A 15,089-nucleotide genomic window follows, 5' to 3' on the forward strand; every position below is an offset into this window, starting at 1 on the left:
TTTTTGCTGCTGCACATTTTAGAATGGTTTGGGTGTAATCATTCAGTTTTGTTTCTATTCACCAAAGTATTTGTTGGCTAAAGTTTTTTTTTGGCTTGTTTTTGTAAAGCTATGTTGCTCTTTATCCTTACACCCCGCGAAAAGATGACGAGTTGGAGCTTCGAAAGGGATATACATATTTGGTACTTGAACGTTGCCAAGATGGCTGGTTTAAGGGAGCCTCCATGCTTACAAGCAAGATTGGTGTTTTTCCAGGCAATTATGTCATTCCAGTAACAAGGTAAGTAGATGACTTAATTTCCAAGTACATATGTTTGTACAGAGCAAGTACATAACTGTTTTTTTTTTTGCTTTGTTCTCCTGTTTGAGTAGTTTATGTTATGATTTTCAATCTTGATTTATCTTAGTGGTCTCAAGAATAGAAGTTGTTTAAGATACTGGTGTTTGCTTGTTTTTGTAAGCAGCCCTTAAGATCTGACACTTTACTGATGCATTAGTTGGTAATTTAACATTTACATTTGTAGTAAAGATTCAAGGTACATCTGAGAACCTTGTGAATCTAGACTTCATTTTCTACTTAATCTTGCCAGAAAGCCCAGGTATAGATTAGGTAGAGTACTGATGCATGAATAGTTAAATCTCTATCTAGGCCATTAAATCCCACTTTTGCAATTAATCTGGTTTAGCACTTTGCAGACTTTAATTGGTAGAAGTGGCATATTTCATGATTTCATATGCTCATTGGTTTTCAGGGTACTTACGTATTATCGCAACCACATTTTCACGGCAATACCGGGTTGCTTACTGGTCGTCGGATATGTTCAGTAATGTTTTTAAAGTGTTATGTAGTATGTTTTCTTTAAAAGCCCAGGTTGTTTTCTGGTGTGTTATCAGTGAAATCTAAGAAGCACACCGCTGTTGTTTCTGTATGCACTTTACCCTTTACCGACAGCGTGTTGCTTATGGCAAGTGCACTGAACGTTCATTCTTTTTCCCTGGCAGCAAATGCTGTCAGATAATGGGTTGCGATTGGTCTTTAGTACAACCACTAGCATTCTGTCTTCAGTGTTGGCGCTAACAACTGTAGTAGTCAGATTAAAGACAGAAGAAGCAGAAGAGTGGAGTCAGTGGGCTGATTTCCATTTCTATTTCTGTACACCCGAAAACAACCTGGGCTTTTAAAGAAAACATACTATATAACATTTTAAAAACGTCACTGAACATATCCGACGATCAGTACGCAACCCGGTATTGCCATGAAAATGTGGTTGCGATAATACGTAAGTACCGTTTTCAGTTTTGAGCTATCATTAAGTAGCCTTGTCAAGTCAACAGAAAAGGGATTAAAACAGAATTTATATTGAACTTTAATAATTCCATGAATATTGTTTTCATGCCTGTATTCAGGTTAAATCTGTTGATACATGACAGTTGTTCTGATTCTAAAATTAACCATGAAAGTGTGCATACTTTTTTTTTGCAATAGCAGAGATTTATCAGAATTTTACATATTTCTGTATGTGAGCTATCCTTAATAGGACTAAGTCATGAAAAAATATAGGTTCATAGGTGTATACTAGGCTAACAACCACAGGGGCATTTTTAAGCCCAGCCATGCATCCCAAACATATAGCAAGTTTAGGGTCCTTATGAGTATTCTACAGAATATGTGTAGGCTTGGGTTTGGATGGTCAGGCATTTACAGGCTGCCTCTGTCCATTAGAGACATAGGTGTCAGACCAGGGGTGAATTTCTGATTCCCCATCCAAATTATGCTTGAACTGGTTTAGGGAAGAACTCTGCTTTACATAGATAGAATGCCTGTTCTAGAGAAAGGGTATTCTCAGAGTCACATACCAGTCCCCCCAAAATGTCCTATTTACGTCACAAGCAATGTTTAAATCCTTAAAGCAGGTATTTCTGATCCTGTTTGTTTTGTGGATATGCAGAAGGTCCATCAGAGTGGGTCCAAGGATATGCCAGGTATAGATCACCTCTCAACAGAGTACAAGGATAGGGCTTTGAGGCAATCCACTAGGACATGTTGTTTACACCATGTATCCATGTAATAAGGATCCTCTGTGGACATTCTAGTAGTTGCATGTGCCTGGTTAGGTACATTCCAAAGGGGACATTATATTTAATGATTGGTCTGATGAGGGCCGAATACCGTGGGAAGAGGGATGGCTATTGCAGTTCTCCGTTCAAATGACATGGTCTGTCTGGAAACTATAATTAATGATTCTAGTGGACCTGATAGGTCATGTTTGAAGCTATTTAGAAGATCATGTGAGGATGCTCAATAACTATTTTTTCTCCACTGCCCCTATTGGAAAAACATCAGAGCTGAATGAATTATCTCACACTTCATAGATATAAAAGCTAAAGGACAAAAGTAAATGTGTTTCAGCAACAAGTTTCCAATCCTATAGGAAAACTGGATTGTTCCTTTAGTGTAGATTCCTCCAATATCAAGCTAAAATGGTATACCTTCAGATACTGTTCTGCTTTTTGTATGGTTAGGTTGCATTTCAAACCCTGTTCTAAAAAAATAATATATTTGTAATAAATAAAATGGGGGTCATAAAGTTTTGCACATCAGTTTACATTTAAAGATCAGCTCTATAAAATGTTTTTCAAGATCTCCAAAGGAAAATAGCCTGTACCCAGTGTTTTGTCTTCTAAGGTTGTCCAGTTTAATGTATGAGATGGTTAGCATAGTTGAAGTCTTCTGTTGTGCTTATGTAAACATTCTTTGTACTTTTTTCCATAGATTTCTGGCATATTCTGCGCGGGTCTATATTAGATAACTGAAATGGTAAAAGCGAATACTCTTTTACAGACACATAAAACACAAACGTTCTAAACACCAAAGTTATGGAACAGTGATTTTTTTTCCCAGGAGAAAAAAGTTGCTGTTCCAAAAAGAAAAGAAAAAAACTTGAGACACAAAATAAAGTGAGGGGCATTGCCCGCTGTGCCCCTCACACCCCCTACGTAAGTATACCAATGCCGAGATCGCACCACAGTGGAGGAAATGGCAAAATCCCGTGAACAGCCTAGAGAATTTTTTCCGTGGGAAAACAATCACTGTTCCATAACTTAAGAGCTTTCGTTCTTTTGTCGTTTTGGTTATCTAATATAGACCCATTCTGCACATTCCATAAACCACATTTGCTATCATCAATGCGCTGTGTAATGCATCCCTTTCTTTCATTTTTGATACTTGCTTTATCCATTTTTGGGGCACTGGGAGCCAGCACCTTCCCCAGCCGTCAGTGCAAGCAAGAAAGTAAAGCTAACCTTCAATAGGATACCAAACTCTCTCAGACCAGATGTGCGCACACACACACACACACACACACACACACACACACACACTCCCCACTTCTGTCAATTTAAAGGTGTGCTAGCTCATTTGCTACATGTCGTTGGGATATAGGAGGAAATCGGCACATCCTAGTGAAAATCCCCACAGACATGAGGAGGACATGCACATTCTGCACAGAGTACTGTATGTAAAGCACATAATATAAATTGTGTTCATTTTTTTTTCTTCTGTTTATTGACATGGCTCCTTCAAAAACTGTCTTTGATTCAAAGATGTCATGTCCCAGATGTGACCTAAAGAATATGCATTCTTCTCCAGTAATGCCACTGTCCAGCTGTCAGTGGATGTACCATTCTATGGGACTTTAACACCACTTTCAGGGTTGCCAGAATTTTAATTTAGTTAATATTTGTGCATCAAATAAAGACTTTTAAAACCTAATGATGGTGCAGTAGATATTCACTAATGACGAGTAAATGCCCTTTGTATTTATGAAGAGATACCATAGATCCTGTAATGAAGGTGAGGACAAGTTAGTGGTAAAATAGCAAAGCAAGGCTGATTGTTTACCTTGGCAGCATTTCACTTTCCATAACTACTACTTTCAGATGCTGTCATGTATCTGGCATTGCCTGTAGTTTCATGGGGTCTGCTATACTGGTCTTTTTCTTCAGAATCTTTAGTAACGTGTTTTCATGCCTGAGTCATAAATATTCAGGTGGTCAGCGCTGCCATCAGAGTATATTATTTATTTCAGTTTTTATTAGCTGCTGTAGCAGCTCATAACTTTCAGATTCACTTCCTCTGTTAATACCATTACTAGTAGAACAGACACCCCCACCGTAGATGGCTGTTACTGACCAATAATGCTTCATCTATAGTGACCTCACCAACACAAATTTGCCACATAGTTGTGTCAAATGCAGTAATCCTATAGCTGTAGAATGTTGCATGTCAAATTGTGTTGTAACATTATTAAATGACTGTTGTGCATACAGCTGCTGTTTAGTCCTAATACGTCACTTCAGAGTTCAGGTAGATAACTTGCATACATTTCATTTACTTAGGTCATTTGCTGCAGTTTATGATGTCATTTTAAATTAAGTTCCTGGAAATCCATCTCTTTGTTCTCTGTTGTTTAAAAGGCAGCTGTGGTCAAAACTGAAAAAAAAAAGTAATTTAAGAATGACAGTGAGTAGGAGATACTAACGCTTTGCACCCACACCTGCTGCTGGGAGCATTGCCTGGCACCACCACTTACACTCTGGAGCAACCTGTTGCTTCCTGGCCTCATGAAGAATGTCCTGTCTGTGACTTCTGTGTTCGAGTTAAACCTGGAGAATCACCTCCCTTTGCTTTACCAAGGCACAGTGTTTACCATGTAGAATTCTCACATGTGGGCTACTTACTGGGGCACCTTAGTTCTTGCTAGCTGACTGGTCACAGGAGTGAACAGTACTGCAGTGTAACCTGGTACAAACAGCAGGTCTCTTGCTCTCCTGGTGCTTTCTCACCTTGCAGCTCTCCTTTGCCAGCTCAACGAATCTCACACTTGACACTGCTTTTGTTTCATGGGTGACCTGTGTACTTTTTGGACAGTGGACAGAACAGGTAGTCATTTTCCTCTTGTGAGCCTCCAAGTGTAGCTGAATCTTCGGAGACCAAGTTCTCTGTCCTTGAGACAAAGGTTATGTGCTATCGTCTCAAGCCTTCTCCCTAGGTTTTGACCTCTACTTTGAAGAGGCTCATTGATTGATGACTGTCCATCAGGGAGTGAGTTTTCTCCTCGTTGTTCTTCCCATTCCTTCCAGCCTGTATCTGTTAAGACATTAACTATATAATGATTCAGGAAGAGTAAAAATTCCCTTCATGGATGTCATTTGTTAGTCAGCTGTGTTAAACTGAGGGTTGAATCCTTAACTATTACTGGTCTAGAGACTGGTGGTGTTTCCCTAGTTTTGTATGCTACAGCTTTTTCAGCTGTGATGGCGGGGACGTCTTGAGAGCCATACATCATTTTGAAAGAAACCTGATTTAGTACCAGTGTTTATTTTCTAGGGAATGGGTATCCAGTCGCAGATGCCAGAAGGTGTGTAGCATCATGCTTCTGGATAGCAAAAGCTTGTTGTGCTCTTGGAGTGTAAGAAAATCACACAAGAATGTTTTGGACTTTGTGCAAAAGGCTTTATCTAGCTTCGGTACTGACCCTAAATGATTTACTCATGGGAAGGCTATAGAGAAAACATAAAGGGAGCCAACACCTCCTGTCTGTTTATTTTCTTAGGAGGAGGAAGACTGATTATGACTTAAATCATTCTTAGGGACTTTCCCCATGGGTGTATGACAGTGATGGAAACAATGAGCTGTGTCTTCAGGTCCCTTTCAATTCCCTGTTGAAATCTTACATGCTCATTGGTTGGTTGCTAAGCTTATGGCCTAATGAGGCCATCGAGAAGTGCAGCCACAGCATTTAATTACTTGTGGATACTAACAGTGTCCCTTACTAAGAAAACATTCCACACACATCCCCAGTAGAAATTTGTGATCACCCATCCAGTCATTCAGACTGGTTTAAAGGTTGATAAGAAATAGACAGTCTGTTCCAGAAACACAAGGACCATCTTTAAATAGCTGTTAAAAAAGTTTTTCTTATGCAAGTTATGTAACCCAAGCCTATAGCTATACCACTGTTTCAAATCATAGAGGGTCATTTATGATGTACTAAAACTTGGACTGTTTGCCTTGCCATCTGCTCCTTGAAACCCAGTTTGTTTTTCACGGTACTGGTGCAGCATAGGTACCTCCAGTTAAAGGAGTTTTATTTAGGATTTGTATGTGCAAGAGTCAATGAAGTGAATAGTGGTAGCCAGATCCATGTTAGGTAGTATATTGTAGCTTTAGTTTTTCCGGTTAGGAACTTTGCAGGTAGTAAAGTTTTCCCTTTATCCCCAAGGTTGCATGTTCTCAGAATTGTGCACAATGAGGTGAGTGTGGGGTGTACAGCGGATTTTGACCCCCATCCCCCCACTGAAATTGTTACATTACCCAATGTCAACATTTATTTAACCATTACCAGACATCTGTGATCCCTGTAAAAATTCACTGACTGACTTTTCACTTAAACAGATCTGAGCCTCAGAATTTGCCATTATTTAAGTTAGAAATATTTTACTATCTGACAGGGAAAACAGTTTGAAAAAATTGGATAAAAAGTCTGTTTCTGCTGCACTAGCTGTCTAGCTATGTATCCTAGTGCTAGTCAGATATCCTGAAGCAAATAGATGGACTCGGAAAAGATCTGCTTGATGTCACTCTAAAACAGAAGTCTAAACCTCAGAAACAAATATTTGATGCCCCCTTAAACGTAGCGTCTAAACTAATTCTCTTATTAATGTAGATGGGTTCACATTTGGAAAAATACAGTGGATGCTTATTTTTGAGCAGCTTTTTCTGGTTTTGTTATTACAAGACATCCACAAGTCAGAATGGAGTCTTTTCTTTAGGCTGTTAAAGCCAGATTTAGCTATTGACTTGTTTATCTTTTAGTTAACCAGGTAAGTGAAAAGGATCAGGGGGACTTTTCTAGAACTTGTCCCTGACTTTGGCAAACAGACGGACAGCATTATTTACCTTGGTACATAATTTCTGTGTATAATATATAAACATAATGAGTACAGAGCAATGGAAAACATATTCTTCTTATAAAGACTTTTTAGAGCACCATCTCAAAAGGTTCTGCAGCAGTTGAATGACAGTGGCATAGCAAAATGAAACATGCGAGGTGTTTCATTCTTGGTAATTCTAAAGAGACCACACAGGTATGGAGGGCAGCAGACTCTGATATTTGGTATGCTAGGATTTTCTGTGAAAAGGCAGGACAAAAGATTGTATGCTGTCTTCACCAGCATTTAATATTAGACCAAGCAGCACAAACAAAAGCAAAATGTTCTCACTATGTTATATTTTAGACAGTTTGTTAAATAATATTTTAAGAAGCAAACCATTTGTTTCCAAATATCATTTCAAATCTGAAGTTTGCTTGAAGATCATTTTATACTAAGAGCAAAACATTTATTTTCATCAAATGTAAGATACAAAGCCAACATGCTTCATTAGTTTGGGAGCATATGATGTCATCAAACGTAATTGTGGCAGATGTCAAAAGAGCAAGTGCTGTTTGCCAAAATTACTTTCAACGACAGTGGAGTTTACTTTTTTCTCCACTATGATGTGGCCTCGGAGTTGGTATATGTAGGTCTGGGGGGTATGTGCAGGGGGCTTGCCCCACTGCCAAACCAAATTTGTTGAGTTGTTCATCAAAGATATTTTCTGTGGACGGTTTTCATTTTTTTCTGTCCATCGAAATTATCTTTGATTCTGCATTAATCCTTTTAGTACGACAGCAATGTATATCACTACTGTTCATGGTCAAGTAGTACTTTAGTATTTGACTAGACTAGTCTTCTGAACAGTCTTCAAAACTTTGAATACTTGGGAAATTTTCTGCAGACTTCTGTTGCTGATGTACTTATTTCAATTTCTGAAAATGTTCTGGACCTGGATGGACTTGGGCATTGTCAACTCCTGGTGAAAATGTTTCTTGGTACATCTCTCTGGATGTTTTCTTGAACACACACCTGATTTCCTCAAGCAAACATCATCTTATTCACACACACTATATTTAGCACAGTTTTTGAGAAGCTTATTTGTCTAACAATTGTCATCAGTTTCTTCAACTTTTCTTTCCTCACTTCAAACAACAAGTTAATCTGGATTTCTTATACTGCTTTGTAATCACTAATCATAACTTCTCTGAGAAACCTTGCTGTAGTCTCACTCTGTTCTTGGCTTTTAATGAAGTAGGCATTGTGTTCTTTGAAAGTAAGTGTTTTTGTCAACACCCGTTCTGTTTTAGCCTCTCTTTTACATGTCTCAAATTCTCAGACTTTAGTAAGAAAAAAGATGCAGGAATGTTGTCTTTTTTTTAATCTGTGGCAAACCAGTACCTGAACTGCCAAAAACCCTGCTATCTGCAAGGCAAATATTACAAGCCTTGGGGTTCATGGCATCCTGCATTCTTCTAATTCCATAGGCAAGACTGCATATGAGGAAACTACAATGGTGTCTAAAAAGCCTATGGTGTCAACATTCTCAGGATCTAGAAGCAATGATTCCGGTCATACCTTGCCTACACCTAGAGTTCCTTTGGTGGACAAAGGCCTGTCACCAAAACAAGGGACTACCATTCACACTACCCCCTGCTGCCCAAACCCTAACAACAGACTATGCATGGGGGGGGGGGGGGGGGGGGCTCACCTGGCAGGAAAGTGCATTCAGGGCAAATGGAACCCAAGTCAAATGCACCTGCATATCAATCAAAAAGAACTGTTAGCTGTACAGAATGCTCTGACAACCTTCAACGACCACATTCTTCCAGGACAATTAACGGTAAAGACAGACAACACCATGGTTATGTGGTACATAAAGAAGCGGGGGGGGTACCCATTCTTACCCCCTCTGCAGACTAGCCATGGCATTGTGGAACACAGCCTTGAGCTACCAAGTGCATCTACAAGCTCAATTCCTGCCAGGCTTCAGGAAAACTAAATACACTGGCAGACTGACTAAGCAGAAACCTCATGGACCCACACGAGTGGAAACTAGAACCAAGGATTTTCAACATGTTGACAAGCAAATGGGGGAGCCCAGATATAGACCTGTTTGCCTCCCCCCAGAACTATCAATTGGACAAATTTTGCACAAGGACTCCTCACAAACGAGCATGGAAAGTGGATGCTCTGTCCTTCAGCTGGAAAAAATATCAGTTTATGCCTTTCCTCTTCTGCCTCTGCTGTCCAAAGTACTACTAAAGATCAAACAAGACAAACCAAGGACGATTTTGATTTCACCAGACTGGGCACGCCAACACTGGTACCCCCTCTTGCGCAGTATGTCACTGTTGGCCCCATGGCACCTGCCTCACACTCCCTACCCTATTGTCTCAGCAGGAGAACCAGATTCTGCACCCTCAGCTTCAAACTCTGAACCTAGCAGCCTGGCTAATTTCCTAATCTCTACTTTACCATCCCGCAGTAAACCAGTGATGGGTATAATTTTAGAGGCAAGGAGGCCTAGTACTAGAAAACCTTATGCTGAAAAATGGGAAAGATTCTGTGCCTGGAACCAATCTTAAGGGACGAGCACAGCAGCCCCCAATTTACCTCCGATTTTACCATACTTAACTTAGATGCTTCACAAGGGCCTGTCTTTTTCCTCCATCAAAATTCACACCTCAGCCATTTCAGCTCATTATAACACAGAACCTCCCCTCTTCTCTCATTCACTGCTCAAGCAGTTCCTCAGAGGGGCCAAAAATTTAAGACCACCCAGGAGAGCTCCAACTCCAGCCTGGGACCTTAACTTTGTATTGGAGAAACTCACTCTCCCTCCTTTCGAGCCAGCTGCTACTGCATATTTAAAATTTCTTTCTTGGAAAACAGCTTTGCTTTTATAAATCACTTCATTTAGAAGGGTATCTGAATTGCAGACCCTTATGGCAGTGGAACCTTTCATCATCTTTCATGCGGACAGGGTCTCCCTCAGAACCAATCCCTCCTTCATGCCCAAGGTGGTATCCAGTGTGGCTCTTAATCAGTCCATCCATTTGCCAACCGTCTTTCCTAATCCACAGAACAAAGGGGAATGGATACTGCACTCCTTAGATGTGCATAGACAACTTAGATTCTCCTTGGACAAGACTAAACCTCAAAGGAAATCTGAACAACTGCTGGTGGCATCTGCTGCAGGGACAGAGGGGAAAGCTATTTCAAAGCAAACCATTTCTAAATGGATAGGCCATTGCATTCATTTCTGCTATAAGCACCGTGGAAAACCTATCCCACAGGGGATCAGGCCCCACTCAACCAGGGCTGCATCTACATCTACAGCCTTTCTCAGAGGTGTTCCTACCGGGGACATCCTAGAAGCTGCTACCTGGAGTTCTGTACATACTTTCACCAAGCATTACCATTTGCCAATTTTCTCTAAGTCCAGAGCTGGCTTTGCCACTGCAGTCTTGCAGGGCCTTGTAGCTGGTCCTAATGCTATCTAAATTTCTCCTCCCATGCTTAGCTTTGGGAATCTACACAAATGTGATGACTGCAACAGTGAAACACGAAGAACATAGTACAGTTGTGTACACTTACCATAAATGTAGATGTTCGAGTCTATTCACTGTTGCAGTCCTGGTTACCCTCCCTCCAGCCCCCTGACTTCTTTTGGCTATACCTGTACTCTCCTTTACTATGCTTAAAAGCTTTTTGGTTTATTTGCTTTTTTGTTGGAGGTATAATCTTGTATTTTTATATATTTAATTGCTTCCCATTAGGGGGGCATTTGACATCTGGGGTAAGAAAAACTGATGTAATGACATCGGCTGCATGTTTTATACCCCTGACGACCTGACATCATGGAAGAAGAGACAGCAACCGACACAGGACCCAAGACTTTGTTAATCAGGCTGATTGAGGGCTACTGCAAGCAGATAACCCAAATGTGATGACTGCAACAGTGAATACACTCGAACATCTACATTTATGGTAAAGGTACAGGTCCCAAAGGGGCCTTGTATGCATATGCAAGCTGCCAAATAGGATTTCTGATGGTTCGGCTGCTTACAACGAACTGGCGGAGTTATGCAACAATACAGGACTTGAGGTAATGCAAATTATAATCAGAGATAACATGAAGCTGCAAGACATTAAAAAAGACATTGTTACATTGAACTCTAGCATAACTAGCGATTTGTTATATTCAGATTATAAGATGAACAGTAAAATTTTATCTGATTTGGAGAAATATTTCTAATATGACTGTTAGATTAAATGTTGACAATGAAAAGGAAAGTGAGCACCATGAGGGTGTTAAGAGCCTCAAAAATGGAGATTTTACAGTGTACAATTTTACCAACAAGCCATTGACTTCTACACATTGTGACCTTTTGAAAAACTTTTTCTTCTTTTGTTCCATGTTTCAGAACTGATGCTGCTGCTTTATTATTGAATTTTAGATTGTATACAAGGCAGCTTAATTTAAAGTTGCTTTTTTTTTACAGGAAGAAGGGTGTTTCACATCGGCTCTCAAAAGGAGCAGTACTTTTATCCCCTCCTATCACAGAAAGATAGGGCTATTTGAGTCTCTATGTGAATTAGAATTTAGGAAACAGGTGAATATGAATGATGCATGGAGAGATAATCTCAGTAGACACGAAAAAAGATTTTTCTTGAGATGAAAAATGATACAATGACTAGGTTTATGAAACCGGACAAAGGTGTGGGGGCATTGTGTTGTCGAACTTTGATTACAATCTCAAAATGTTTGGGATTCTCAATGACTCAACCACCTATTCCAGAGTCTCATGAAATGAGATTCTAAAATCAATGTTGAGTTGTTTGATGCTTTCTCACAGGATCTGATAAATGGCACTGAGCTGGAATTTTTGAGTGTGGATGACCCGATCATCCCGGTGATTTTTGGTATTCCGAAGATTCACAAGTGTGTACATGACCCACCCTTTAGACCAATTGTAGCGTCCAGGGGTTCAAAGACAGAACCCCTGGCTGCCTACATCGATCATTATACTAAACCTATCATCAATAAAATAGACCACATCATGAGAGATTCATGGCACTGTCTAGAGATGTTACGAGGCATTACATCAGTTGATCATGTGACATGTTTGGCCATAGATGTGGTCAGTTTTTCTGTTATCCCATACGATGAAGGGATTAAAGCCTTTGAGGAAAGTCTTTTTGGATCAGGTATTCTTTTTAATGCGAAGGTTAATTTTTTAACAAGGTTGATGGAAATTGTACTGAATAGTAATTTCCTATTTTTTGAAGGTGAATATTATCACCAGACCACAGGGGTTGCGATGGGCGCAAAATGTGACCCAGTTTTTGCAAGTGTGGTCTTGCTTCAATGAGAGAAGTAAGTAGTGTTTAAATCCAGATTTATATCTAAATTTAATAAATACCCAAGATTTTTGGATGATATCATGGTTCTGTGGACTGGGCCTGAGACAGAAATTGGAGTTTGTATCTTTTTTGAATACTAGCACTGATTTTAGTCTTTCACGTACAGGTACAGCAAAGAAGAGATTGACTACTCCTCAAGAAAAGAGGTGGAAAGTTGGTTTCCACTATTTTTAGGAAACCGACTCATTCAAATAGCCTGTTACATTATGAGAGTTGCCATCCTCCACATCAAAAACGTGGAGTTGTGAAGGGCCAGATGTGTAGGCTATCTAGGTTGATTAGCCAGGATGATGATTTCATTAAAGAAATGTACACACTTATGGGGATGTTTAAGAACAGAGGTTACCCACTCAAGTTTTTGCTCAAAGCCAAGAAAGAGATGTGGAATAAAAGATCTACGGTCTACTGTCCAATTTTACGGTCTGAGATTGGCATGACCAGTTCCATGAAGATTCCTAGAATAGGTAATAATGTGATGGTATTGAAGTACAACCATGATTGTCCTCGATTTGTAAACATTCTAAACACAATTTGGGACAAAATATTTGACATGGAGCTTAAACAAAGGTTGGGAGACAAACTTAAAGTGGTTCACAGTAGAGGCATGAACATCAAGGAAGCCTTAGAATCGAAAGGGATGGGACAACGCAACCGGCACAGGTCTAGAATGTATAAGTGTGGTTCTTGCAACTACTGTAAATTTATTAACGATGGGCCTTATGTGGCGGTGGATGGTTATCCCCACACCTTTGAGTGTCCTGGGTGGGAAACTTGTAAAATGATGAATGTTGAGTATATAGCAACTTGTATTACATGCTGGGCATTCTACATTGGAAAAACTATACGTAAATTGAGGGATAGAATTGCTGAGCATGTAAGAGACATCAAGAACAGGAAGGCTAGTAGTGCCCTTTACCATCATTCTACTGTATGCCACAATTTCAAGAGATTTTTGTTTTTCATTGTTGACAAAGTTGAGAAAAACAACAGGGTTGGTAACACCAATGTTGTTTTGGAACTAAGGGAAACAAAATGGCAATTAAGATTAAATGCCAACATTTTCCTAGGTATTAATGACAATATATCAATTGCCCCTCTTTCTTAAAATGGAGATTTATGAATATATAAACTTGCACAAGGGCTGTTTTAATGATCAAGGATTGTATTTATCATGAAGTTACATGCTCATTTTTGTGTGTTTTCTTGAAGTTGAATATTCATTTACTGGGAGATATTTTATATTGAATTGCATACCCATCCTTTAATGAATGGAGCAGTTCTTAATTTTGTAAGTGTGATGTCATGAGACTTTTTATGTAAATAGGAAGTGATGTATATATTTTGGGACTCTTGATGAAGCCTAAGATTGAGAGGTGAAAGTGCTTAGTCACGAATAAAGCAGTGTTCTTTGCTCTACAACAGTGTTGTTTTTTTCCTAATTTTTGTTGTTTTTGTTGTGTTTTTTTATTTTTGGTTTCACCCAGTGTGAGGTGAATTTTTTGTTTTAGCTGCTATGGTTATCTCTTTCTGGGTCTGGCTCTGTTAGGCACAGTTAATTTATCATGCTTAAGTATCAAATTTTGTGAACAGATTGCCTCTTCTTTAGATGAAAAGTATGGCTGTATTTCTTTCCTCTCAACAGATATTTGAGCAAACCATCATCTTGTAACAGCTTCTGAAAACCTATATATTTCTGGTTCAGTCTTTGTTCGCTAATAAACTTTTTAAGCTCCTTTTCATTTGGAAGCTATAAAGGAGTTAGTATCCGGTTTATAATTGAGCAAAACTTGTTGCTGCTTTGGTAAATACCATTTCAGCCTATGTGTAATATTCATCTATTTTCCAAATTTTCTGCTTCATGTCTTGGTAATGTCCCGGTATTCATAACTGCACTCTTTTTACCATCTGGGCCATGTCTTGTACATCTTCAGGTATGCACTCCAGTGCCTTATTGTCCACTGCTTCCAACACGTTTCCCCATAAGTATGTTTGTGGAACTTTTCACAACAGTATAGTGTGACAGGCAGCTGTTGTTACAGCTCAACATGTATTTTCTGGTTTCTGCAAAGGCTCTAAATTGATGACAACAGATTTGTTGTTGCACAGTCATAGCACCAGTTCTAGTCTGCTTGACATTTTCTTATAAAGTGACACTTATTCATATCAAAATATTTCAGTGAAGATGTCTTTGTCATCACCTGTTTAAGCAATTTAATGTTAATTTCTTGTTCTGTTCTCCAGTTCCATTCTGCATCTTGTTACAATAATTTCCATAATGGGTAGACTTGTACCCAGCGTACTCGCAATAAACATCAAAAGTTACTGCATCATACCAAAAGTCTTATCATAACTTGTTTATTCTTTGAAGAGGTATTAGCCCTACTACTTATTCAAGTCTTCAAATATTCGGGCATAACCCATGTATGTCAGATTATGCATTTACTGTTTTGTTCTGCTTATGATTGGTCTCAATCCCCTCAGTAACACAAATATTTTCTACTGTGTTCTTCTTTGGTCTTGCCTTCCAGTAACATGTCACCAGTTACATTAAGAACATCTTCAAAGACCAGCAGTAATCTGTGCATGTCATTTATCTGGAAATAAATAATGTCTCTATTTTTCATAGTTACATGTAAGCCTTTTCTGTCACCATTTATGTGATATTCAGAATAAACTATTAGTTCTTTTTCAGACATTTGAAAAACCATCACGCTCTGAACATC

The 15,089-nt window shown here is 39.2% G+C and overlaps 1 protein-coding gene across 2 annotated transcripts in view; it reads left to right on the forward strand.

Moving 5' to 3' along the window:
• The window catches only part of SH3RF1 (SH3 domain containing ring finger 1), a 1,302,561-nt gene that overhangs the window by 973,117 nt on the left and 314,355 nt on the right, over window positions 1-15,089 (forward strand). For both annotated transcript variants that reach the window (XM_044062570.1, XM_044062569.1), the window contains exon 9: window positions 110-280. In XM_044062570.1, coding sequence (XP_043918505.1) covers window positions 110-280 — 171 coding nt within the window. The remainder of the gene's footprint in view (window positions 1-109; window positions 281-15,089) is intronic.

This window comes from Protopterus annectens, chromosome 2.part1, assembly GCF_019279795.1.
Source record: "Protopterus annectens isolate FY-2018-M chromosome 2.part1, PAN1.0, whole genome shotgun sequence".
Lineage (NCBI taxonomy): Eukaryota > Metazoa > Chordata > Ceratodontiformes > Protopteridae > Protopterus > Protopterus annectens.